This window comes from Molossus molossus, unplaced genomic scaffold, assembly GCF_014108415.1.
Source record: "Molossus molossus isolate mMolMol1 unplaced genomic scaffold, mMolMol1.p scaffold_m16_p_3, whole genome shotgun sequence".
Lineage (NCBI taxonomy): Eukaryota > Metazoa > Chordata > Mammalia > Chiroptera > Molossidae > Molossus > Molossus molossus.
In genome coordinates, this window is record NW_023425366.1 from 55,538,603 (window position 1) to 55,561,410 (window position 22,808).

Consider the following 22,808-nt stretch of genomic DNA (forward strand, 5'->3'; position numbering starts at 1 on the left):
GCTAAATAAAGTGGAGGTTACAGTAGTAAGTAGTTCTATTAGAACGGCTACTAAGCTCAGTAATTCGCACTACTTTTAAGGGCCACCAGTATCATTAAAAAAATAATCTACAAATTATAACATAGGCTTTATTTCAATAGAAAATTTCTATACACGTATAGTTTGAAGTAGAATAAAGATTAGCCTCATTTAAAAATAACAAAAAAAATGGAATTTAAAAGTTTGTATTTCTTGGTAAGGGTATGTAGATATGATGAAATCAAAGCAACCATAATTACCAGAGAAAAATTCTCTCTCTCTCTTTTTTTTAATCCTCGCCCGAGGACATTTTTCCATTCTTGTTCAGGTAGAGTGGGAGGGAGAGAGATGAAGAGAGAGAGAGGAAGAAACATCTATGTGAAAGGGACACATCGACTGGCTGCCACCCACACGACCCCAACCAGGGCCGGGGACAAACTGCAACCGAGGTACGTGCCCTTAGTGGGAACTGAACCCGGATCTCTCTGGACTACAGGCCGACGCTCTAACCGCTGAGCCAAACCAACCAGCGCAAAATCCTCTTTTTTTTTTTTTTGTAGTAATTCAGTCTTTTATTTCCAGATAATAACTATACAGACTTCATGATTCTGTAAGATATGATCTAGGACAAGGAGGTCTAGAAAGTGGTTTTCAACCTTCCTAATGCTGTGACCCTTTAATACAGTTCCTCATGTTGTGGTGACCCCCAACCATAAAATTATTTTTGTTGCTACTTCATAACTGTAAATTTGCTACTGTTATGTCTTAGGCGACCCCTGTGAAAGGGTCGTTTGACCCTCAAAGGGGTTGTGACCCACAGGTTGAAAATGGCTGGTCTAGATCCTTTGAAACACTTTGTCCTTAGTTTCTATAAAGTACCAAAGTATACAATATTGCATTTGAAATACTTTAATGCTGAATCTCAAATTCTTTGGAAATCTGTAGAAATATAGTTAATTTAAAAATACAGTTTCCTTTTAAAACAATCTATGCTACATTTGTAAACATTTACAATGTGGCTGTGATTTGTAAATTCTACTTTAAATTACTAAAATTGACATTAAGTTTTTACTTCTAAAGATATATTAGTTATAGAAACAATAAAAGTATATATTATTTAATTTTTACATGATACTATGTATAATTTATCCTGAGTTTATGGGATGTAAAAATTATATCAGAATAACATTTTTTTTTCCCCCAGAGGCGACCAATATATTTTATCAACAGAATTATTAAAATTCTGTTCTAAATAATTTATTCTTCAATAAAGAGATAAAGTTGCCAGTTAAAATACAGTATTTAATTACTTTAGTGACCAGGGTTTGGTATTTTTCATTGTCATTAAACTTCCACAGCAAACAAGAAAAGGTGATAAGCTAAAGAAAACTCATCCAGATAATGATTCCCTGGCAGGTCCCTCCTGGCCCAACACTCGAGTATCTTATTAGACTTAGAAACATAGCTTAAGCTAACACTGTTATAATGCCATTTCCTTTAATTTTTAAGTTACCCGACATGTAAAAAAAAAGTGACATGAAGAAAGCCAAAAATACTAGTTAGAAATGCTTATTTGCCATAACACAGTAAGATTTACTTTGTTTTAAAGATATTAAATTATGAAGTAAATTTTAATACAGTTTGCCCTTTTGAGTACAATGGAGATAATTTTTTTAAATGTCTCTTTAAATTAATTTTGCTTTATCGGGGCCAATATCATTACAAAAATTATTCTCTCTGGTTTGATATTCCACACATCAGAGCTTTCCCTGTTAGAGGGACATATTTACCAATGTAAACATGTACATATTTACATTTTCATTGTCCTTGGAGAAATCCCAATATACAGAAAACTGAAAATGATGTTAGACCCCGAATAAAAGTCAGTAGCAACAAATAATGAAAATCTGAGTCTATATGTTTTGTTTTTTCCATTTCTCGTCAGACAGAGTGGGAGGGAGAGAGAGAGAGAAAAATTGATGTAAGAGAGACACATCAACTGGTTGCCAGCCTCCTGCATAACCACAACTGAGGTAGGTGCCCTCAACCAGAATCGAACCCACAACTTTTTGGTCCATGGACCGACACTCTAACTGCTGAACCAGACCAGCTAGGGCTGAGTCTATAAGGTAAAGGTTCTTTAAACACCTGAAACTATATAATATAAGTATTATATTATATAATTATATAATAAAAATATTTTGACGTATCTGGGTGTATTTAAATGAGAAACCAGAATTCAAACAAACAAAATAATTATACTAAAATTTTCAGCCATGTTTTTAGTCTCCATAGTCACAAGGGTGGGGAACCTTTTTTCTGCCAAGGGCCATTTGGATATTCATAACATCATTCTCAGGCCATACAAAATAATCAACTTAAAAATTAGCCCATTATATTTGTCAGGCTCATTTGGTGAGGTGTGTGATGTTAGCTGGTATTGATTTCTAGGGACTTGTAAGGCCCACAGGCTGGATGTTCCTCACCTCTGGGGGAATTAAACATATCCATATATATATATCTATTTAAGTGCATGTAATAAAGGAACTAGACAATTTAAACAGCTATTGGGGCCTTGTGATTATATGTGTGTATGTTTAATTATAATAAAGAGTAATCTAGAGAATGGTATTAGATACATTCTTAATATTTAATGATAATTTTAGGTTGATCATAGTATTCAAAATGTATACTCCTTACACATATACCTAGCATTCAAAATTATATTCTTAAAAGCTCTAGCATTTTCAAGTCAGAATCTCAGGTCAGTCGATTTTATATACATATTTAAATCCTACTAGTAAGAGCCTCAGCTTTGATATTGGCACAAAGTATCCCTCACTCCTTTTTGTAGCAACCATTAATAAAGGCTAAGCCTTTGAGGAATTTAAGAAAAGTTAGACTTCATGTCTATCCATTTTTACCTTAAAAGTAAAAAGATGTGATAGGAAAATTTGACCTACTTTTTCCTCTTGTTCTGTTAGTTTTCAGTCTGGCTGATACCCACCTATTAACCTATTTTCTATTTTAGGCAGAATTGCTTTCCATGAAAATCCCTGTGTACATCAAAAGAGCTTATCTCACAGTATCTTCAATGCCATTAAATGATGGCAGAGTTGTTTAATTTCACATGTAAGTGACCAAAACATGGGTGGATGGAAAACAGGTTAGAGGAGTCTGCCCACAACCCTCCATTACACATCTTCATAATTTCTAGCAAGATTTCTTTAAGCCACGTCATGGAACTGACCTTCTAGTGAATTAAAGTCACTAATGAGCACCTGGTATGAAACTTTGAGGACAACTTATATAATAAAAATGTAAAATAAAAATTCCTTAACAAACTGCATTATACTGGCTGATAGGAAACAACCTACTGTCTTGCACTGGTCGGTTTGGCTCAGTGGTTGAAGTGTCGGCCCTCGGACCAAATAGTCGTGGGTTTGATTCTGGTCAAGGGCACATACCTTGGTTACATTTTGGTCTTTGGCCCTGGTTGGGGTTGTGTGGGAGGCAACCAATCGATGTGTCTCATGTCGTTTCTCTTTCCCTCTCTCTCTCTCCTGCCCACTCTATTTGAAGATAAATGAAAAAATATCCCTGGGTAAGGATTTAAAAACACAAAAAACCTACTAGGACTTTTCAAGGGGGAAAAAAACCCATAAAAAAAACCCCAAAATGCTGCCCTGGCTGGTTTGGCTCAGCGGTTGGAGCATAGGCCTGTGGACCAAAGAGTCGTAGGTTCGATTCCGGTCAAGGGCACGTACCTCAGTTGCAGTTTGGTCCCCAGCCCTGGTCAGGGTCGTGCGGGAGGCGACCGGTCGATGAGTCTCTCTCACATCGATGTTTCTCTCCCTCTCTCTCTACCTTTCCCAGTCTATCTGAAGATGAATGGAAAAATATCCTCAGGTGAGAATTAAAACAACAACCCAAACTGCTTGTTTACTCCTGTTCTAAGTGCATCTTGAATTTTCAAAGGGAAATTAAATTCATCCCATACTGTGGAAGTTCTTTAATATAGAGACCCTACCAGAGAGAGATCTTCCTGTGTAAGAGTGGGCCCAACACAGCACAGTGAGGATACACAGAGAAGAGCTAAAACGCCAGTCTCAGGGACCACTGGGTACCTGTTAGAATGAAGCTACCGGTATGCAACTGTTGACTTCGTAGAGTGAGGTCATGCTGCTGGTGTGAGCATCTCTTCATACTTTTGTATAGATGATATGGAGACTTATTTGCTTATTTAAAAAAACTCATTTTTATGATAATTAGATAAAATGTTTAAAAAACAGGCTAAAAGTTGGCATTTATGGCATCTGAAAATGGGAAAAAAAATTAAAGGTTGCACGGGAAGGAAGGAAAACATAAACAATATGTTCTGAAAATGAAGTAAACACTACAGATCATGTTTAGTCCATTTTTACACTACCCAGAAATTGAAGAGCTGAAACTGTTTTACAAATTAGTGTGACTTTCAAAGACGGAAAAGACAACAATACGGCATTTTGCTTACATGTTCATTCCAGGCATTCCAGGGCCACCTAAAGCATTCAGTGGGGGTCTCATTGCACCTCCATAGTTCTGTAATGATAACCAAGGGTCAGACTACCACAAAACAAAAAAACAAAACCAAAGAGGAGGGGGGAAAAAAAGGAGAGCAGGTTAATGATTTCCCTACATAACTCCCGATTGGATAAGGCCTGTGCAATTCATTCTCTGAAGGGTCCACTCTTGTACTTTTGCTTCTATTTTAACAATTACTTTGGTTTGTGTCTTTTAAAAACTATGTAAATACGTAAGATCATTGTAGCATGTTAAACGATTAAGGTTTAGTTGCAATGACATTTAATGTATCTTTATTACATTTCCTAATATATGTACAACAGTGAACTTTTTAAAATAAAACATTTCATGCATTTCAAAACTGTTTTTAAAGAAAAGACTTAGTCAACACGTTGCAAATTGTCAGACCAAAAACCTAAGTCAACATGTTTGAAATAGTCAGACCCAGAACATTTACATAAAGTCTGAAAAAAAAACCTCTAGGTGAACCCAACATAAGAAAGTTGAATGCAAACTTCTGTTTACAAAATAATATGCCCAACACATAAATGCACTAACATAAATGTATAAAAATATATGAAAACTAAGGTAAACTGAGAATATGTATTCGTAAATTATATGATTCAATAGGCTTCTGTCACTCAAATGATAAAAATATTTTAATGTTTTAACATACATCCCATATTAGCTCACTAGGGCCAAAAGATTAAATATAACATTATCATGTTGATATATTTTGTTAGTACCAACCACTTTCATACCTGATTTTCTGACACCACTATTCCTTCAAACTTTTCTGCCTACTCTTTCTCACTTTCCTTTGCTGGCTCCTTTTATTTTGTTAACTCTGTAAGTGGTGCTTTTCCTAATGTTCTAGCCATAGCATTCTTTGAATATTCTAATAATGGTAATTCTTATTATTTCACTAAATGCACACTTATGGGTAATTTTGCCTGCTATCATTAGTTCACTATTTATGTTAGGAATTCCACATACTTGTATGCTGTCACGACAGATATCCTACATAACTCATATGTTGAACTTCACAGAAATTGTTTCCACCTGGTTACCACTTCATGCACAACATGACTGAAAGTCTTTTCATGACTGTTTACATCGTCGTCTTCAGATGTGTGGCATGACCTCCACACAACAGTCCCAGTTAGGAACCCCCAGGAGCTTTGATGTCTCTTCCTTTTCTTTCCATTCCCGTTACCACACAGCCTATTGATTCTACCTGTGAGGTAGCTCTTGAAACAGTACTCTCCTTCATAGCACTAATATTTATCATTTACTGAGAGTACTTATTATCTTAATTGGTCTCTCTGACTTGGCCTCTCCCCGTCTCAATCTAGTCTCCATACTAACCTCCAGAACTATGCTTCTAAAATTTAGTCTTCTCCAAGTCACTTAAAAGCCATGATGACCCATACTGCCTATCTCCTTAGCATGGCTTTGTGAGGTTATTCATAAATCAGTCCCGCCTGTATTTCCCGCCCTCTCATCCTATAATTCTTACTTTCTTCCCCTCCTCTCAACTATATTCTGAACCTACCAAATATCTGTGGTTCAGAAACAAGCAATGCAAATTTACTCGTTTTAACTCATGTGCTATGGCCTTCTGTGTAGTCGTGCTTAGGTGACAAAGAAATATTCAGTGAGGAAAGTCTCTTTACTCCAGAGATTAAGCCACAGTTTATAAATAATTTATTTACTTATATGCTAGTCTCAGTGTTTATTTCTTTTACTTTCAGGAAATCTCATTTAAACATCCCAATTTTGTGTGCTATAGGGCAGTAGAATGGTTTCTATCCACACTTTGAATCATTGGTTAAAAGAATAGCTATTTCCCTTAACTTCTCGATCAAGCTTGATGGCGGTAGCAACAGTATTAACAAGGAGTCTCTGAGAAGAATGTCATCGGAACACAATCTGAATGGTAACGTGTAATAGAAATGCTTCACAAGGAAAGTCTCCCCTCAATTTTGGTCTTAGAAGGTCTGTGTTTTATATTATCAAAGAAAACATTAGTTTTCCTTATAGCTCTGGACACAGAAAGACACTGGTCTGAATCTCTTTTGCCCTTGCCCCATTCCCTCTAATCCTCTTTCTACGTGTGCTCTTGGGCCAGTGATTCTCCCAATGACCCGCTCAACCTGAAGTTCCTTATCTGTAAAGTGATAATATCTTTTCCCTTATAAGCTTGTGGAAGGATACACTGAAAAAATATAAAACACCTATGTTAGTGTTTGGTGTATTAAAAGCATGATACCTGGTGCTAACAAATTATAGCTGCTAACTCTTTCTTGTAACCATTAATAAGGGACCAACTTTAAATGAGTTCTCTTCTCATCAGCTTCTCTCCAGCTCTCAACCCTCACAGAATTATTTGGCTTGTATGCATACTGACAGGGGATGTATATTTTTTTCTAGATTTTTTTTCTGCTGCATAATAGTTTTTCTTTGTTTCTGCACCTCCTGCTAAACCAGGACCTTGAAGGCAGAATCTTTTACTCCTATTTGTATCCCCAGTGCTCAGGTGTCACAGGAAGGAGTAAGAAATTATCCAATATATAATTTGATAGATTTGCAAAATATTCACATTTTGTGAATAATCTAAAGCAAAAAGAAAACAGGAATATAAGAAAGAATAACAACTGGCTTTCTCAGTGGCATCAACAAAGGCAGAATAGAAAGAGCTAATTTAGAATCACTGAATTTTAAAGTTGATGGCAGCTATACAATTCCATCTGGTTCAATCTCACTCCCAATGCAATGTTCCTGACAAAACGGCTCTTCAGACTCTGCTTGGAAAGTTTACCAAGAGTTTTTCCATGATTGAGCAGTTTAACTTCTAGAAATTTCTTCCTTTTCTTGAACTGAATTCTACCACCCACACAGAACTCCATGTACTCTCTCTTTACATGAGAGCGCATCACATATTTCCACGTCAGCTCTTCTCCACCTCCGGTATCTGAGTTGGAAATCATGGTATGTTTTCACTTGTATGTAACTCATTATCCTTTAGATTTCTAGAGGAACTAGAAAAAGTTGGGTGGTCTTGGTGACTTTTTCTGTTAATTTTATGGCACCCAATTGAGCATAAGAACACAGGCAAACTAAATACATCTTAGCACAAAAGCAAGTAGAAAAAATGACTTCAAATTTGGTATTAGGGATGACATGTTTCTTGATCAAATAGATAATTCTGCTTTTCTACTGAAAAGATAGCTATATAAATTTTAAAAATCATGCATTATCACTGAACTTAAGATTTAAAATAGATTGATAGGTGAGAACAAGATGCCAGGATTTAGCACAAACTTTTATTTCTTCATCCATGCAATAAGTATTAATCACATGTTTACTTTGTCCTAGGGGTGTACTTTGCCTAAATCGGCATTAGCTAACAATCACTTTGTTCTAGTAAATAAATTGTCCCAGTAGATAACTACTGTCCTTCTTCACCACATCGATCCTAAGCTAAAACAATAATGAAAATAATATTTATGATAAGAACAAGATGTATATCTTGTTTGTACATAAAGCTAGAGACAATAGTCCAGAGACTGCTTCTATAATTCAGCTACAAAAAAGCAGGTGCATTCTGCTCTTAGGTGGCATTTGTATGATTAAATGTCTGTTATGAAAGCTGTTTTTTATTTTCTTTCAAGAAACACAGCTAACCTTTACTGTAAATTTCACAGTTTATAATGCCCATGTTTTATACACCAGGTGTTATGAGTAAATATCTCACAAATATTCCCCATTCCAAGCAATTTTACCTCCCTGTTTACCTATTATATCATTCATATGATTCCTGTTTTCATTTAACTACATGATATGTATAAATACTTTCCTTAACCTTTTATACTTTATGTACCAATCCAAATGGAAGAAATAAACTACTTTCTTTGTGTTTGAATATGCAAAGAAAGAATTTACACTTATATGATAAACTCATCAATAAGAGATTACTCACCAGAAATATGTTATTTTACTTATAACAAAACAAACATATGGCTATTTATAAAACAAAACATAGACCAGTATGCTTTTCATTTCTGCTTTTTTAAATGAAATTTGAGTGTTCATAAACTTAGGTAAGCAGTGGAATACCTTTCAAACACTACAAAACTGACTCAAGTCAGACTTCAGTTTTTAAAATATTAAAAATATTGGTCTAGGAATGACAAAAACTTAAAGAGACACTACCTGAAAAACAAGTGAACTGAATGAAGACTGATTAAATTATAGGCATGAAGTTTTGATGTATCTTTAAAATATATGTATTATGAAAATCTTTTGGAAAAAAAAAAAAAGTCTTCAAGTCCCATGTAGCCAAATTAGTTGGCTTAGTTCATTAAATATTTAGTTTATTAAAGACTTCTGTATATTCAATCAATGAAACATCCTGTAAATCTTATAAACTCTAATCGTTATTACTAGCTTAATGATAGTTGGTCCCATAAACTGTTATCCCTAACATGAGTAGAAACAGGAAAAAATAATTTAAATATCGAAATTAGAGTTTTATAAGATATTAAGAAAACACATAGTTAAAGATTGAGCCTAACCAAAATAATTTTTTTTTCTATCTCATGTATATTTATATAGTGTTTTTTACTATGTAATATGGTATTTTTAAAAAATTAGGTTACATGAACTTCATGTTTCAATACAGTGAATATGTATATTATTGTATGTTGGTTAGAAACTCCTAGGCCTAAGTCACATTACCTAGGTGTTAGATTCTAATTCTTTGACTCCTTTAGGCACACAACAAAATATTAATTTAATGTTTAAAAAGTAGATACACGAAACAAGCTTCTAAAACTGTCACTTATAATGATGTTCTTGGAAAGGAAAAATAAAATATATTAATTCATTCTTTTAACCAGCATTATGACAAACTAACCTCTGATTTATGAGGTAGAAATGTTAAATTCTAAATTTTGGATTAGTTTCTTTGAATTATAACATGCAGTTTTCCCAAGGGAGAGAAAAATATGTTTTAGTCCAAATAAATGATATCCTAGAAGACATACTTAAAAAAATGTCACCAACAGCTAGGATAGATGTGACCTCAGTGTATACTTCTGGGAAATTTGGGTAGAGAAGGAGGCTAAGATCTGATATATATGGCTAGCATTATGCTTGTTCAGAAAAACCACTTTTTTATGGTTATTCTAAATGATTTCCTATTATTTCCATATTCTGTAAAGAAATATGGTAGTATAAAATAAACTGTCAATGGCATTCTCTAAAAGACTTAGAGAAATATATACTGCTTATTCTATTTCATATTTTTAATCATTAACTTACATGGTTGTCTTTTATAATAATTTTCTATAATTTTTGAATATTTCCTCAATATAACTAACAAAAGGGAAGAGTTATCTTTTTATAACAATTACTATCATGTATTTCCTCAAAGGCACTGAAAGCATGTCTGACAGCACCTGTAAATATGGTTTGCTGCCACAATCACTTTGGGCATGTCACAGATATCATGTTCTCAAGAGACTAACAACTGTATTATATTAAGCCTTTAATGCCTATAACAAAACCCAGGAAATAACATAGTTTGTTTATATAAAACAAAGACAAAATGCTAAGCATCTACTCTCCGATTACTTACCTGTGGTCCTAAGGGCACCATTCCTCTTGGAGGAGTCATTCTCTGCATTGGCCCACCCATATTTGGATGTCCTAAAATACAAGCAGAAAGGTATTAGCTATGTAATGAGCATGGGGGCTACACCAGAGGCCAGCAGTCTCCTCTCAGCTTGGTGCTTAATTATTCTGTTTCTTATGTTATCACTGCCCTCACCATTATGCATAATTAAGAGTTAGCTAAAAATATAAATCACTTGGCCACGCTATCTGCAAAAATGCAACTGGTACAATTATGGAAGATATAGTCAAATAAAAAATTCCTTTAAAGAATAAAAAATTTCCTTGGAGATCCTGCACATCTATTTCACTTTTACTTTAAAATAGTCACCTTGTTGTCGAGTTGGGTCCATTCCACTGGGAAGTAATGGCTGACTTCCTGGGACACCTCCAAGTGCCTAGCATATGTAGTAAAACAAAACAAAAAGCAATATTGTAAATATTCATAAAATAAGGGCTTTAACAATTCTCTCTTAAAATTCTTATAATTACAGAATGCATTTGAGTATTTCACAAGATTTGTTATATTTCACATTCATTTATCAATTTTATGGTTCTATAAACTGAATATAAGTTCTTAGTTCTAAAATTATTCTGTTTTACAATCTTTTGGCAAACAAAATAAGTATCTGGGGGAACAAATATCTAGGCAAAAAATTGTCCTACATCTTTTTAAGAAGTATAATGCCTTTGCTCCACATTAATTTACTAAGGATACTGAGAGAAGTAATTTTGCTTCTTATATATAAACTCTGTTTCTACAGATTATTTTACTCACTTGGGATTGCAAGAGCACCAGGACTAAAATGCCAAGGGGCTAATGAATATTTTTTTTATAGTCACATTTCCCCTAAGAAACTACTATAAAAATAATACTCCAATTAAGTTCAAACAATTTGGCTGCATCAAAAAGAAGAACTAGCCCTGGCCAGTTTTGCTCAGTGGTTAGAGCACTGGCCTGAAGACCAGAGAGTCCCAGGTTCGGTTCCCACTAAGGGCACATACCTTGGTTGCAGTTCAACCCGGCCCCAGTTGGGATCTTGTGGGTGGCAACCACTGAATGTGTCTCTCTCACATCGATGTTTCTCTTTCTCTCTTCCTCCCTCCCTCCCTCCCTCCCGCTCTATCTGAAGATAAATGCAAAAATGTCCTCTGGTGAGGATTTTTAAAAAAAGAAGAACTAGAAGGGGAAAGGTGGAGATTAACAGACAGTGCTTATTTGTGCGGGTGCAATACTGGGTACATGCTGAACTGCAAGTTTCTGTAGTTGTCTGAACAGTTCTTAGAGCTGAATGAAACTATAGATTTAAACCCGTTGATCTTATGAAGTACATACGTATCCACATATATACATAATCCTGACCATGGGCAAGAATTTATAAAGATTCATTCATTTAACATAAAGCAAGATAAATATTGTCCAATTAGTTAAAAATTTCAAGTATGAATCAAAAGAAATTTAATCTTAAAGAATTTATATATCTAGCTCCCAACTGTTTACTTAACAATCACTTGGGATGCAATAGAGAGCTGCCATTTTTGTAATTACCTTATTTTTTTTTTTTTTTTTTTGCTTACAAGCACACTTAATACATATTTATTGAGTTCCTACTATAGGACCTATTTCCTGCTTACCTTTCCAGCCTAATTTCTTGCCATTGCCACACTGACATCCCACTTCCTAGCCATACCAAATTTATTTCCAATTTTTTTTCAATTCATGCATTCAGTCAACAACAATATCTAATTGCCAACCATTAAAAAACAAAACAAAATAAAAACTAAAACTAAATTAAACTCTCTCCCCTCTCAAGGAGCTCACAGATCCTTAAGTGCCTATGGCTGACAAATTGTTTTTTCTTTATTGATTTTAGAGAGAGAGAAAGAGAGAGAGAGAGATAGAAACATCAATGACAGAGAACATCAATTGGCCGCCTCCTGCATGCCCCCCACTGGGGATCAGGCCCACAACCTGGGCATGTGCCCTGACCGGGAATCGAACTGGCGACCTCTTGGTGCATGGGTCAATGCCCAACCACTGAGCCACACCGGCCAGGCATTGCTGACATATTTTAGATTCTAATTTAGGAATCACTTTCTTATAAAGTTCTTTCCTACAAACCCATTCTAAGTTTTCCTTCTATTTGCTTTAAAATAGGTATAACTGTTTTTAAAAGTTCAATTTAAGAAAATTGCACGAATAGAACAAAGATTTCCACATCCCCTGACACAGACTGCCCAGCTGTTAACATTTCACCACATTTGCCCCATCATCCTTTCTCCTCTCTTTCTTTCTATCCTAAGTCTTTTTCAGAACTACTTCATAGCAAGTTACAGATATGCCTCCATCACCCTTAAGTACTACAGAATGCAGTTTTCTAAGAAAGGATATTCTCCTACATAACTACAATAAAACTCTCAAGACACAGTGATACAACACTACCACCCAAACCACAGACCTCATTCAAATTTTGTCTTTTGTCTCAACAATGTTTCTTTTTTTTTTCTGGGACGAGGACCTCAATGAAAACATGCTGAATTTAGTTGTCATGTTTCTTCGCGCTCTTCCAAGAAGTAATAATTCCTTAGCCTTTCTCTTCCTCAACAGTTTTAAAGAGAATGAGCATTAAATTTCTACAGGCTGACCTGATGTCTCTGCATGACCAAGACTAAGGTAATATTCTCTTAAATTTAGAAATACCAAAGAATGGTGCAATGCTCTTCTTGGTGATTACATGATGTTGACTCATCCAACTATGGGTGATGTTGACTTTTATTATCTGTTTGTGTTAGTCTCCGCCAAGTTCCTACACCATAAGATCATTATGTTTCCCCTTTGTAATTGACTACTTTTTGTATGAGAGCTATTCCATCTCATCAATAGTTTATCAACACACCAGACTTAGCATCCACTGACAACTCCTAAGCACTATGATCAATGCCACATGGATTCTTTCTAGCCTTATAAGTTGGTATTCCAACTGTAAGGAGGAGCTTTCCTTTTTTCTTATTTATTGATTTACTTATTTACTACAGACTTATGGATTCCTGTTATATTCAATGGGTTGTAATCTATTACTATGGTCATTTACTTTAATATTCATAAATGCTCATTATATTTTGAGCATTTCCTTATTGACAAAAGATGTTCCAGGTTCATCTCATACTTTTTCTAGCCTAGCACTGGAATCAGTCTTTTCTCCAAAGGGCTCTGATTCCTTCTAGCAAAGAACAATGTATAGGCATTAAGGTCTGGGTTCTCAAGAATGTGAACTATTAGTTGGGTGCACTGCTTTTAGGCCCCATCAGTAGTCTCTAAGCTAAAAAATCTACATATGTATGTGTACATTGCACACATATCTACATCTATGACTAACATCTTCCCCCTTCTCTGTACAGTGTATACACATACCAAAAATTTGTACTCTCCAACACTGATTCAACACCTCCAATTCCCATCCAAAACCTTAGAATTATTTTTAGCCTTCTTCCTTTCTGTTTCTATTTTCTCCAACAGTGAGAAACCAGCTTTAATTATCTTCAATATTTTTTACTTATTTCCTAATCAATGTATTTATTTGCTCAACAGAACCAATCTTAAAACCACAATGGTCATTTGTTCTTTCTGCTACCTCTGTGTGACTCCTTCCTGCCACCCTGAACTTTTAAGCATGCAGGGAAGGTAAAGGCTTTTTATGTGCTTTTGTAGGATGTTACACTTCACTTTCATAGAACTTTAAATATGATCATGGCTTGTTTTCTTCTCTGTATCTCTAATCGACTATACGCTCTGAGAGAGTGTGGAATCTATTTGTGCCTCTTGGCTCAGAATAATCAATTTTTATTGAAACAATAGAAGGAATAGGATTTAGAGTGGACAATCTTAGGAATCATCAGTGATAAAGTCATAAGAATGGAATATACTTCAAAAAGCAAGAAGAAAAAAAAGATCAAATATATAATTATTTAGAAATACCAAAAAGAGATAGGAAAGTAAACTGAAAGTGCATAGCTATGAAATTAAGAGGGGACCAAGACCAACAGTTTAGAAAGCATGAGGAGAGTTTCAAGAAGGAAAGAGTGGTCAACTCTGTTAAAAATTACAAAGAAGTGAAATAAGTCAGAGAGAAAAAAATCAAGAACCATTTGATTTCACTCACATGTGAGATATAAAACTGAAAGCAGCAAATAAACAAATAAGAAAAACAAACAAAAACTCATGAACACAGATGACAGTATGGTAGTTACCAGAGGGAAGGGGGTTGAAGGGAAAGTTAAGGGTAAATGGGGTCAAATATGTAATGACAGAAAATTTGATTTTGGGTGGTAAATATAATGCAATATGCAGATAATGTATCATAGAATTGTACACTTGAAACATATAATTTTATTAACCAATGTCACCCCAATAAACTTAATAGAAAAGACATTCTTAGATAAGATAAAAAAAAGTGAATTAGGAGGAGGACAGACTATACATGACTAATCAATATTATCTTCAATTGTGAGTTTGGAATTCTTGCTTTTATAAGTCTCCAAGTGGTTAGAGTTTTACACTCTGGACTTGGATTCTGAATTTCTAAATCTCAATGGAGATATCATGTTTTATCACTAGAAACCATTTTCTTCAAAATTTTACTTTTTTTTTTTTAAGTGTTGGAATATCAGAATAATTGACAAGTCTTTCTCTATTTCTGGTCAACATTTAAAAATATAGCATAATCCTATAGAAATCTTGATCAATGTCATGTCTTTCAAAAGTCTATTTTTTAGAATAAGCCACATCTCTAACTTTTACAACAAGGGCATCAATAGGGCATAATCGCTGCATTCTTTAAACCTTTAATATAGGGAAAAAAATTATGCATCTTGTTGTTGAAATTATTTTCCTCTTTTTAACATTCTGACTTAACAAAAAATTTGGACATACATTCTTCATTCTAAAAACGATCTTCACTCTGACAGAGGAAGAAACACTCATGATGAGAGTGTTTATTTAATAAAACAATATTAACAACAATAAACACTGATGAGACAGTATATTTGTGCCAGGAATTGTGCTAAACTCTTTATATTTATTATTTCACTTAATGCCTTAATGCTTACAACAATACTATGAGGCTATTATTACTTCTTTTTGATTATTAGAAACTGAGGTTTAATACATAAGTAATTTGTTAATTTGTCCATAGTCATACTATAGGTAAGTAGCAAAGCCAGGGATTCAAATCAGATCAACATACTCCAAAAGTTCTAAAGACAACCTTTAAATTCTAAAATTTAAAATGGATAAAATAATACAAAATGTATTAAGAACAATAATTAACTAAAGAAATTTTTTTTTAAAGATTTTTTCTTAATTTTGAGAGAGAGAGGAAGGGAGAAAGGGGGAGGGGGAGAAACACTGATGTGAGAGCAAAACATCAATCTGCTGCCTACTGCATGCTCCTGTCCAGGGATCCAGCCTGCAGAACTGGCAATCCTTCAGTGCACAGGACCACACCCAACCAGCTGAGCCACACCAGGTAGGTCAGGACTTCCTTGATTCAAACAAGAATTATTTTGTTTACAGAGAATATGAAATAAATGCCAAGCTCTCCCAGGAACTTAAGATTCTGGTGTATATTTCCTTTGAATAGCACCATATTGTCTACTTATAGAAACTAAATGCTCACTAATGATGAAAAAAATTTATTAATTTTTCAATGCTTTTATGATATAATTCAGTTAACAATTTTGATTTACACAAATTTTAATGGGCCTCCTCAATGATATGAAATGAAGTAGAATAATATAATCAAGAAAATATAGAACTAGAAGGGGTTTTAGAAACACCTGAGTTCACTCTCATTTTAATGGTAAAAAATATCAAAGCCCAGAAAGGTTAGGTGATTTGTCCCAAAGTGACACTTGCTGGGCATTGCTGGCATTTGGACCTACGATGCTTGATACAATTAAGGTCATTTTCAACAACATGACTTTTTTTTTTTTTTCCCTATAAAAAGGCAGTATAAATAGAAAACACATCAAAACACAGAAATGTTATATAGTCAGTGTAGGAAGATGTTTGTCTTGAAAGCATAACTCACCATTTGATATATATTTACTCATTTTTCTTTTTTCTATTCTCAACCACTGCAATTGCACTGTCTAATACTGTAACCCTTTGCCAAAAGTGGCTATTTAAATTAATTAAAATGAATAAAGTTAACATTTTTGTTCCTCAGTCACTCACACCACATCCCAAGTGCTCACAGTACGAAAGCTGCAGCCCATGGCAGAGCGCACGCAGAGCAGTGCACTCCCCGGACGTCCTGCCGCAGGGCTGCATCAGGATGCTTGAGCCACAAGGAGAGTTTCCTTCATCTGCTTATTGATGCGGCCCCACATCTGGAATTGAGCCTGGCACATAGTAAACCTCAACAGGTATTTGTTGAATGGCTGAATACTTCTAAAGTAGATTTTTGTACAGCTCTATGAAATGTCCAATTGAATACATGGCAATGTATTTTTTTGTATTAGATTATATCCACAAAGGCTATGTCTGTGACAAAACAGCTATAAAATAATTAGATATGTTTTGGTGAAAGTAGTAAACATTGTACCAGAACGTTCTATAAAACTATAATTTAAATTGAGTAAGACTGCGTAGCACTCACTATATAAACTTTTCTTGGTTTGTGAAAAAGAATGAATTTCTTTTTTGTCAGACATTGAATTTGTTAATTCCCTTTGTCCTACACTGGTAAAAACATATATCCCAGGATACACTCATAATTCAAATTCATAAAGAAATAAAACATTTTAATTGTTTCATTAGACTTCACAGAGTAATTTAAATACACTAATACTGTGATTATCACTAAGAAACAAATAAATGAGATCCCAGTTGATAGAAAGAAATATTCTGAACTGTCAAAGAAAGCTACTTTATGCTTTCATCATTAACCACTAACGTATACTAAACACATGCAACATATTTAATTTTTAAAGTTAGAGGTTTGCTATAGTTTCCTCCTTACAACTTGAGCTATTAGGCTCCTACTATTTACTCAATGTAGAACATATTTCTCTTTATGCAGTATCTCTTATATTTTCATATTGGTATAATTAAATAGAAGTCAAATTCTATATGTGAAAAATTTTACAAAGACAGAAAATTATTTGTAAAGGACATACAAAACAGCATTTATCCTGAACAAGAGAACATGTGAAAAAGAGTAAATAGTTAGTTTGTTTAAATTACCTTGATTATTTGGGGATATAATAAATTTATTTTCAGTATACAGGTAAATGTCCCAATGACTTTTTCTGCTCAAATCCCTGCTCATTTTTTCCCTATCTGAAAAGCAATGAAGTAAATTCTCTCTAAGATTTGTCTATCCCCAGCATCTATTATGTTTTGCCTTTTATTTTATAAAAACTATATATCTAATATTAATAAAGGATACTCATGTATTGACTAATCAGAACTAATATCTTTTTTCTAATCACAAATTATTACCTGCTCAACGCAAACTTTAAAAATATAGACAATAAAATAAAAAAAACACTCATAATCTTACCACCTAGAAACAAAGGACATGACCCTTACAGTCTTTGTGACAAGTGTGTATGTGGAGGAGGGCACCTGAGAGGGGGAAATTCGCTGAGTATGTACAATGATATAGCAAAGGTGATGTACTATGTACATCTTGTTGCTTCTTTTTCACATTTGATGGTAGATCATAAACATTTTATCATAGTTATAAATTTAATTCTATAGCATGCCTTTTAATAGCTGCACACTATTTCACTATGTAAGATACATCAAAATTTATCTATTATTGGACAAATATCTTGGAGAGTTTCAGTAAAACAGATGTAATGTGCTTTTAGGATACCCAAATCAGCTTTAGAATATAAAATGGTCAACAGCACTAACTATGTGTTATTTCAATTCACATACCTATTGAAAGAGTTTCAGGAATGGTCAGAAATAGAAGATACATTCTCAAAATTCTATAGGACCAATAAATCGATAATTTATTCTTGATATAACTCATTAATAGTCTGTATTTCTTGGTTTCCTCAGAATAGTGTTGAATATATATTGTGAACTTTTCTGATTAGAGAGCGAATCTATGGGAAGGATAAAGACACACTCTACTCCAGGTTCTGGACACGAACGCCAGTGGCCCATTCTGACAGCTGAATCAACTCTAGTTTAAAACTGTAGAGTCAAAAATGTGTTTGGGACTAACTGCTGATGTTTCATACGTTTTCTCACATATATTTATTCTTCATCAAATTGTTTACATTTGTAATTTGACATTCCTTTCATAATTTTAGAGACTATTACTCCTTCATACAGTTTTTGGCACAGTGATATCGTACTATATTCCAAATACTCAGTTTGTATACCGAATATAGAAACAGTATAAGTGTAGCCCGGCCGGTGGCTCAGTGGTTGAACGTTGACCCATGTACCAAGAGGTTGCTGGTTCAATTCCCGGTCAGGGCACATGCCCAGGTTGTGGGCTCGGTCCCCAGTGGGGGGCGTGCAGGAGGCAGCCAACTGATGTTCTCTCTCATTGATGTTTTCATCTCTCTCTAAAAAAACCAACAAAGAAAAAACAAAACAAAACAGTATAAATGTAAAACCAGTATGAATTTAGTTCAGAACCATGAAAACTATCTCAGGAGAGCATATTAAAACCTATATCTAATCATTAGCATTATAAATTCTGAAGGATCTGTTTATTAAAGGAATGTCTATTAACATATTCAAAATGATTAGTCAATACCACTAAAGAGGGTAATATTTCACTTTTTATTTTCTTAGATATAACCAATCAATAAAACAAAATTTCATTAGTTTATGTTCACTATAAATGTAGACCAAATTTAAAACATTTAATATATTTGCGGTTTTGTATACATCATTTGAATTAATCACCAAAAACAGTTTTGCCAATCCTTCTTTAAGGACTACATAATGAAAGTGAAGAACCATTTTGTTGCTTGAAAGGGTCATGCTCCTAAACAGGTTAAACATTTCCTAAAACTATATGCTTACACTATTAATAGAATTAATTTGCTTAGAAAACTATTTTAAAAAACATTATAAATGTAAATTATTACAAATTTGAAAGTTGGATGTTTTAATTAATAAAGTTTAACTAAATATCTGTGGGGGGGGGCAAAAAAAAGAGTAACTCATACAGACATTTTAAAATATCCTTAGATAAAGACTTAAAACTCTTGAGGAAAAAGAACTCATAACTATTTATTACCTTTAATTTTTAATTGCCTCTTTTATAACTCCAAATGCATTATAAACTCGTTCTTTAAAAACACCTAAATCTACACTGCCACATCCCACAACCAGCCCCCTGCTCCTCCTCAAGTGTCCCATGTGGTCAGCCTCTGGCGGGGAGCCGAGCAGGTTCTCATACACTGCCAGCATTCAACAGCGTCCAATGGATGCAACGCCAATAATTCTGTCAGGTTTTCACCACTGACAGAGAATAGATGAAGTCAAAAAGTTCTAACAATGCACTTGTACAAGAAATTCACATTTCTTTAATTCAGATTTTCAGGAACCTCTTAGAGGTCATGGATACACAAAAGTTACAGATGGGATGTCTGAAACACCATGAAGACTTTAATAAAAGATGCAACTTTTTGTCCTTTAAAAGAAATTTAAAAGATTTAGGCACTTATAAAAGTAGATCCTACTGTCAATATATACAGGTTCACCCACAGAGCAAACAAAGTTCCCATATGTTCAAACACTTGGCATCTGTGCCCTTCCCTTTACTATTTCATGCCGTGTTCCCATGGCCCCATGTTCTGAATGCAAATTCAGTCTGAAGGAGAAAAGTCCTCTGGCGCTAATATGAGGACTCAAGCACTGCTTCCTGCCCAGAGCTGTCCCCTGGGGGGAGGGGGGTGCTGGAGAGGGGAACACCAGCAAACGAGGCACTTTAAGGACACACCTAATTTCAGTAAGAGTTGAGAGAGAAGAAGCAGGCCCTGTTGCTATAAAATGTGTTAGGATGTACAACTTTCTTCTATTTTTGGTCAGGAAGAAAGTGGAAATAAAGAATAAGAATGAAAAAGAGAATTTATTATGATAACAGGTTTACTTTAAATCTGGGAAAATGCTGAGGTACACAAATAACAGAATTAAAGAAACTGACAAAACAGTTATCTTGACATAACTATTCCATATGGTTAAACATTTAATTTCTTTTTGTGTTACCTGTACTCTAAAATTAAATTATGTACACTTGCAAGAAAAAATTGTGCTTTATTCATTTTAGGAAATACAGATTTATGATGTTGATAAAAAATTATTTGAGGACAAAACTCAGAGCTCTTGTAGGTTAAAAAGTTTGAAGATCTATGATTAATTATTTATTAGTAGATCTAACCCTTCTGGAAGCAGCTAATTATATGCTTGGTATGTCAACATAAGTGGGCAAAATTAATATAAATGTTATAGCCATGATAATGAAAATATATTTGAAAAATAAACCAAAGTATGTTCACAGAAAAGTTTATTGCCATACTTTAAATGAGAGTATAATCATCATTTACAAAAATTATACATATTTAAAAATTAGGTTCAAAGTACATGGTAGACTCCAAGGGTCAGCAAACTTTGCAGTACATATATAGTCTCTCTCATGACCACTTGATCTTCCTTTGCAATGTAAAAGAAGCCACAGATAATACATAAGTGAATTAAGTGTGGCTATTCCAATAAAACTTTATTTACAGAAACAGTCATCCAACCTATAGTTGGCCAGCCCTTGAAATAGATTACATATTACTAGAAGTAGCATAGAATGAGATAAAGGATAATTTTATATTTTTATATTGTTATAGGTAAAAAATATTTGTGACATTTTCCAGATCTTTATTGATTTAAAACAAACAAACAAACAAAAATTTTAAGTAGCACATAAATCTTACCTGGTTAGGTATCCTCAATGGGGGCCTTGGACCTCCAGGGTACCGAGGTGACATAAAAGGCTATTGAAATAAAACAAACAAATAAACAAAACCAAACAAACAAACAAAAAAAGCACAATGTAAAATACAGATCTGAAATAAACTGCTTTAAAAAATTTTAGCATTATACAAAACATAAATCAGTTTAATTCCATATGTGATTCCATATGTGAGTAGAATAAATGCTTTTAAGAAAAATTACCATTGTATTTTATTTTTTTTAGAATATTTGGAAAAATTTAAAAACAGCAAAAATGACTAGAGTAACTACAGCAATTTTTTTTTTTAAATGTGAATTATCATTAAGAATTAAGAAATTTAGGCAACTGAATCTCAGTCAAGACCTCAGGAAGAGGCTTACTGGCTACATCTTTCTACAAACTGGGTCCTAAGTATGTACATCTGACTGAATTTACCAGTTTTGCTATCAATTTCCTTTAATACTTTTAAAGATGCCAAACTTTTTCACTTTTTCTTTTGTAGCTCTGTTTAAAATGATAAATATATTTCTTTACCAAGAGTCACTGTGGTTAAAAGTGTTTTGGCTTTACTTCATCAAGGTTTTGTTATGATTCAAAATTGATTATAAACTTTAAAGTTGAAATTTCTTTGTATATTTTGAGTCTAGCAGTTTATAAAGTGTATACTTTTAACAAAAACAACAACAAAGGCCTTGTATTAAAAGTCTATTAAATTTATTTACTTAGATGAATCAGAAGCTGCTAAGATATGTTGACTCTGTCAGTCCAAGAACTGTCTGAAAAAATCCTAAAAGTATTAGTGATTATTCCATCTTGAATGGAAAGAGAATATTTTAGATCACTCAGATTTGGGCACCAAATTTTCTGAAGTTATTTCTAAAATTATTAAAAAATTCAGTTTTATATTTTTCTATAAACAGCAGAAAAATTTTAATCTTGTTTAAGTACATCACAATACATAATTTACTTAAATGTAAGATTATACCTTACATGGAATATTAGCAAATTACTAACTGTAAAGTGTTGAATATTATAAAGTAAAATATTAAGAATGAACTAATATAATTAGAACCAATTTAACAAAGACTTGGGCAAGCCGGATTTGTAGTACTTTACATAATTAAATTCCACATTTATAATGTGTTTTCTAGAAATGTTTTTAGAAATTGGGCCTGCAGTTCATGGCTACACATATTTTCCAGGACTGTTTTATTTTCAAAAAAACATTTTTTAATCCTCACCTGAAGACATTTTTGCATTTATCTTCAGATAGAGCGGGAGAGAAAGAGGGGGGAAGAGAGAGAGAGAAACATCGACGTGAGAGACACATCGAGTGGCTGCCACCCACACAACCCCATCCGGGGCCGGGGACAAACTGCAACCCAGGTACATGCCCTTAGCGGAAACCGAACCCAGGACTCTTTGGTCCTCGGGCCGAAGCTCTAACCGCTGAGCCAAACTGGCCAGGGCTCTCAGGGCTGTTTTAAAAGCAGCATCTGAAACATAAAATCCTAACATATTTAGGCTATATAGAAATTTTCTTTTTCTTACTTTTTAAAAATTACATTT

General features: G+C 33.9%; 1 protein-coding gene across 15 annotated transcripts in view; it reads right to left on the reverse strand.

The window, feature by feature from the left end:
- The window catches only part of SSBP2 (single stranded DNA binding protein 2), a 257,653-nt gene that overhangs the window by 35,902 nt on the left and 198,943 nt on the right, over positions 1-22,808 (reverse strand). For 10 of the 15 annotated variants that reach the window (XM_036280728.1, XM_036280738.1, XM_036280740.1 and 7 more), the window contains 4 exons: positions 21,220-21,279; positions 10,589-10,655; positions 10,223-10,293; positions 4,532-4,623 (listed from right to left, as the gene is read on the reverse strand). In XM_036280728.1, coding sequence (XP_036136621.1) covers positions 4,532-4,623; positions 10,223-10,293; positions 10,589-10,655; positions 21,220-21,279 — 290 coding nt within the window. The remainder of the gene's footprint in view (positions 1-4,531; positions 4,624-10,222; positions 10,294-10,588; positions 10,656-21,219; positions 21,280-22,808) is intronic. The other 5 variants (XM_036280742.1, XM_036280741.1, XM_036280737.1 and 2 more) reach the window with 1 other exon arrangement.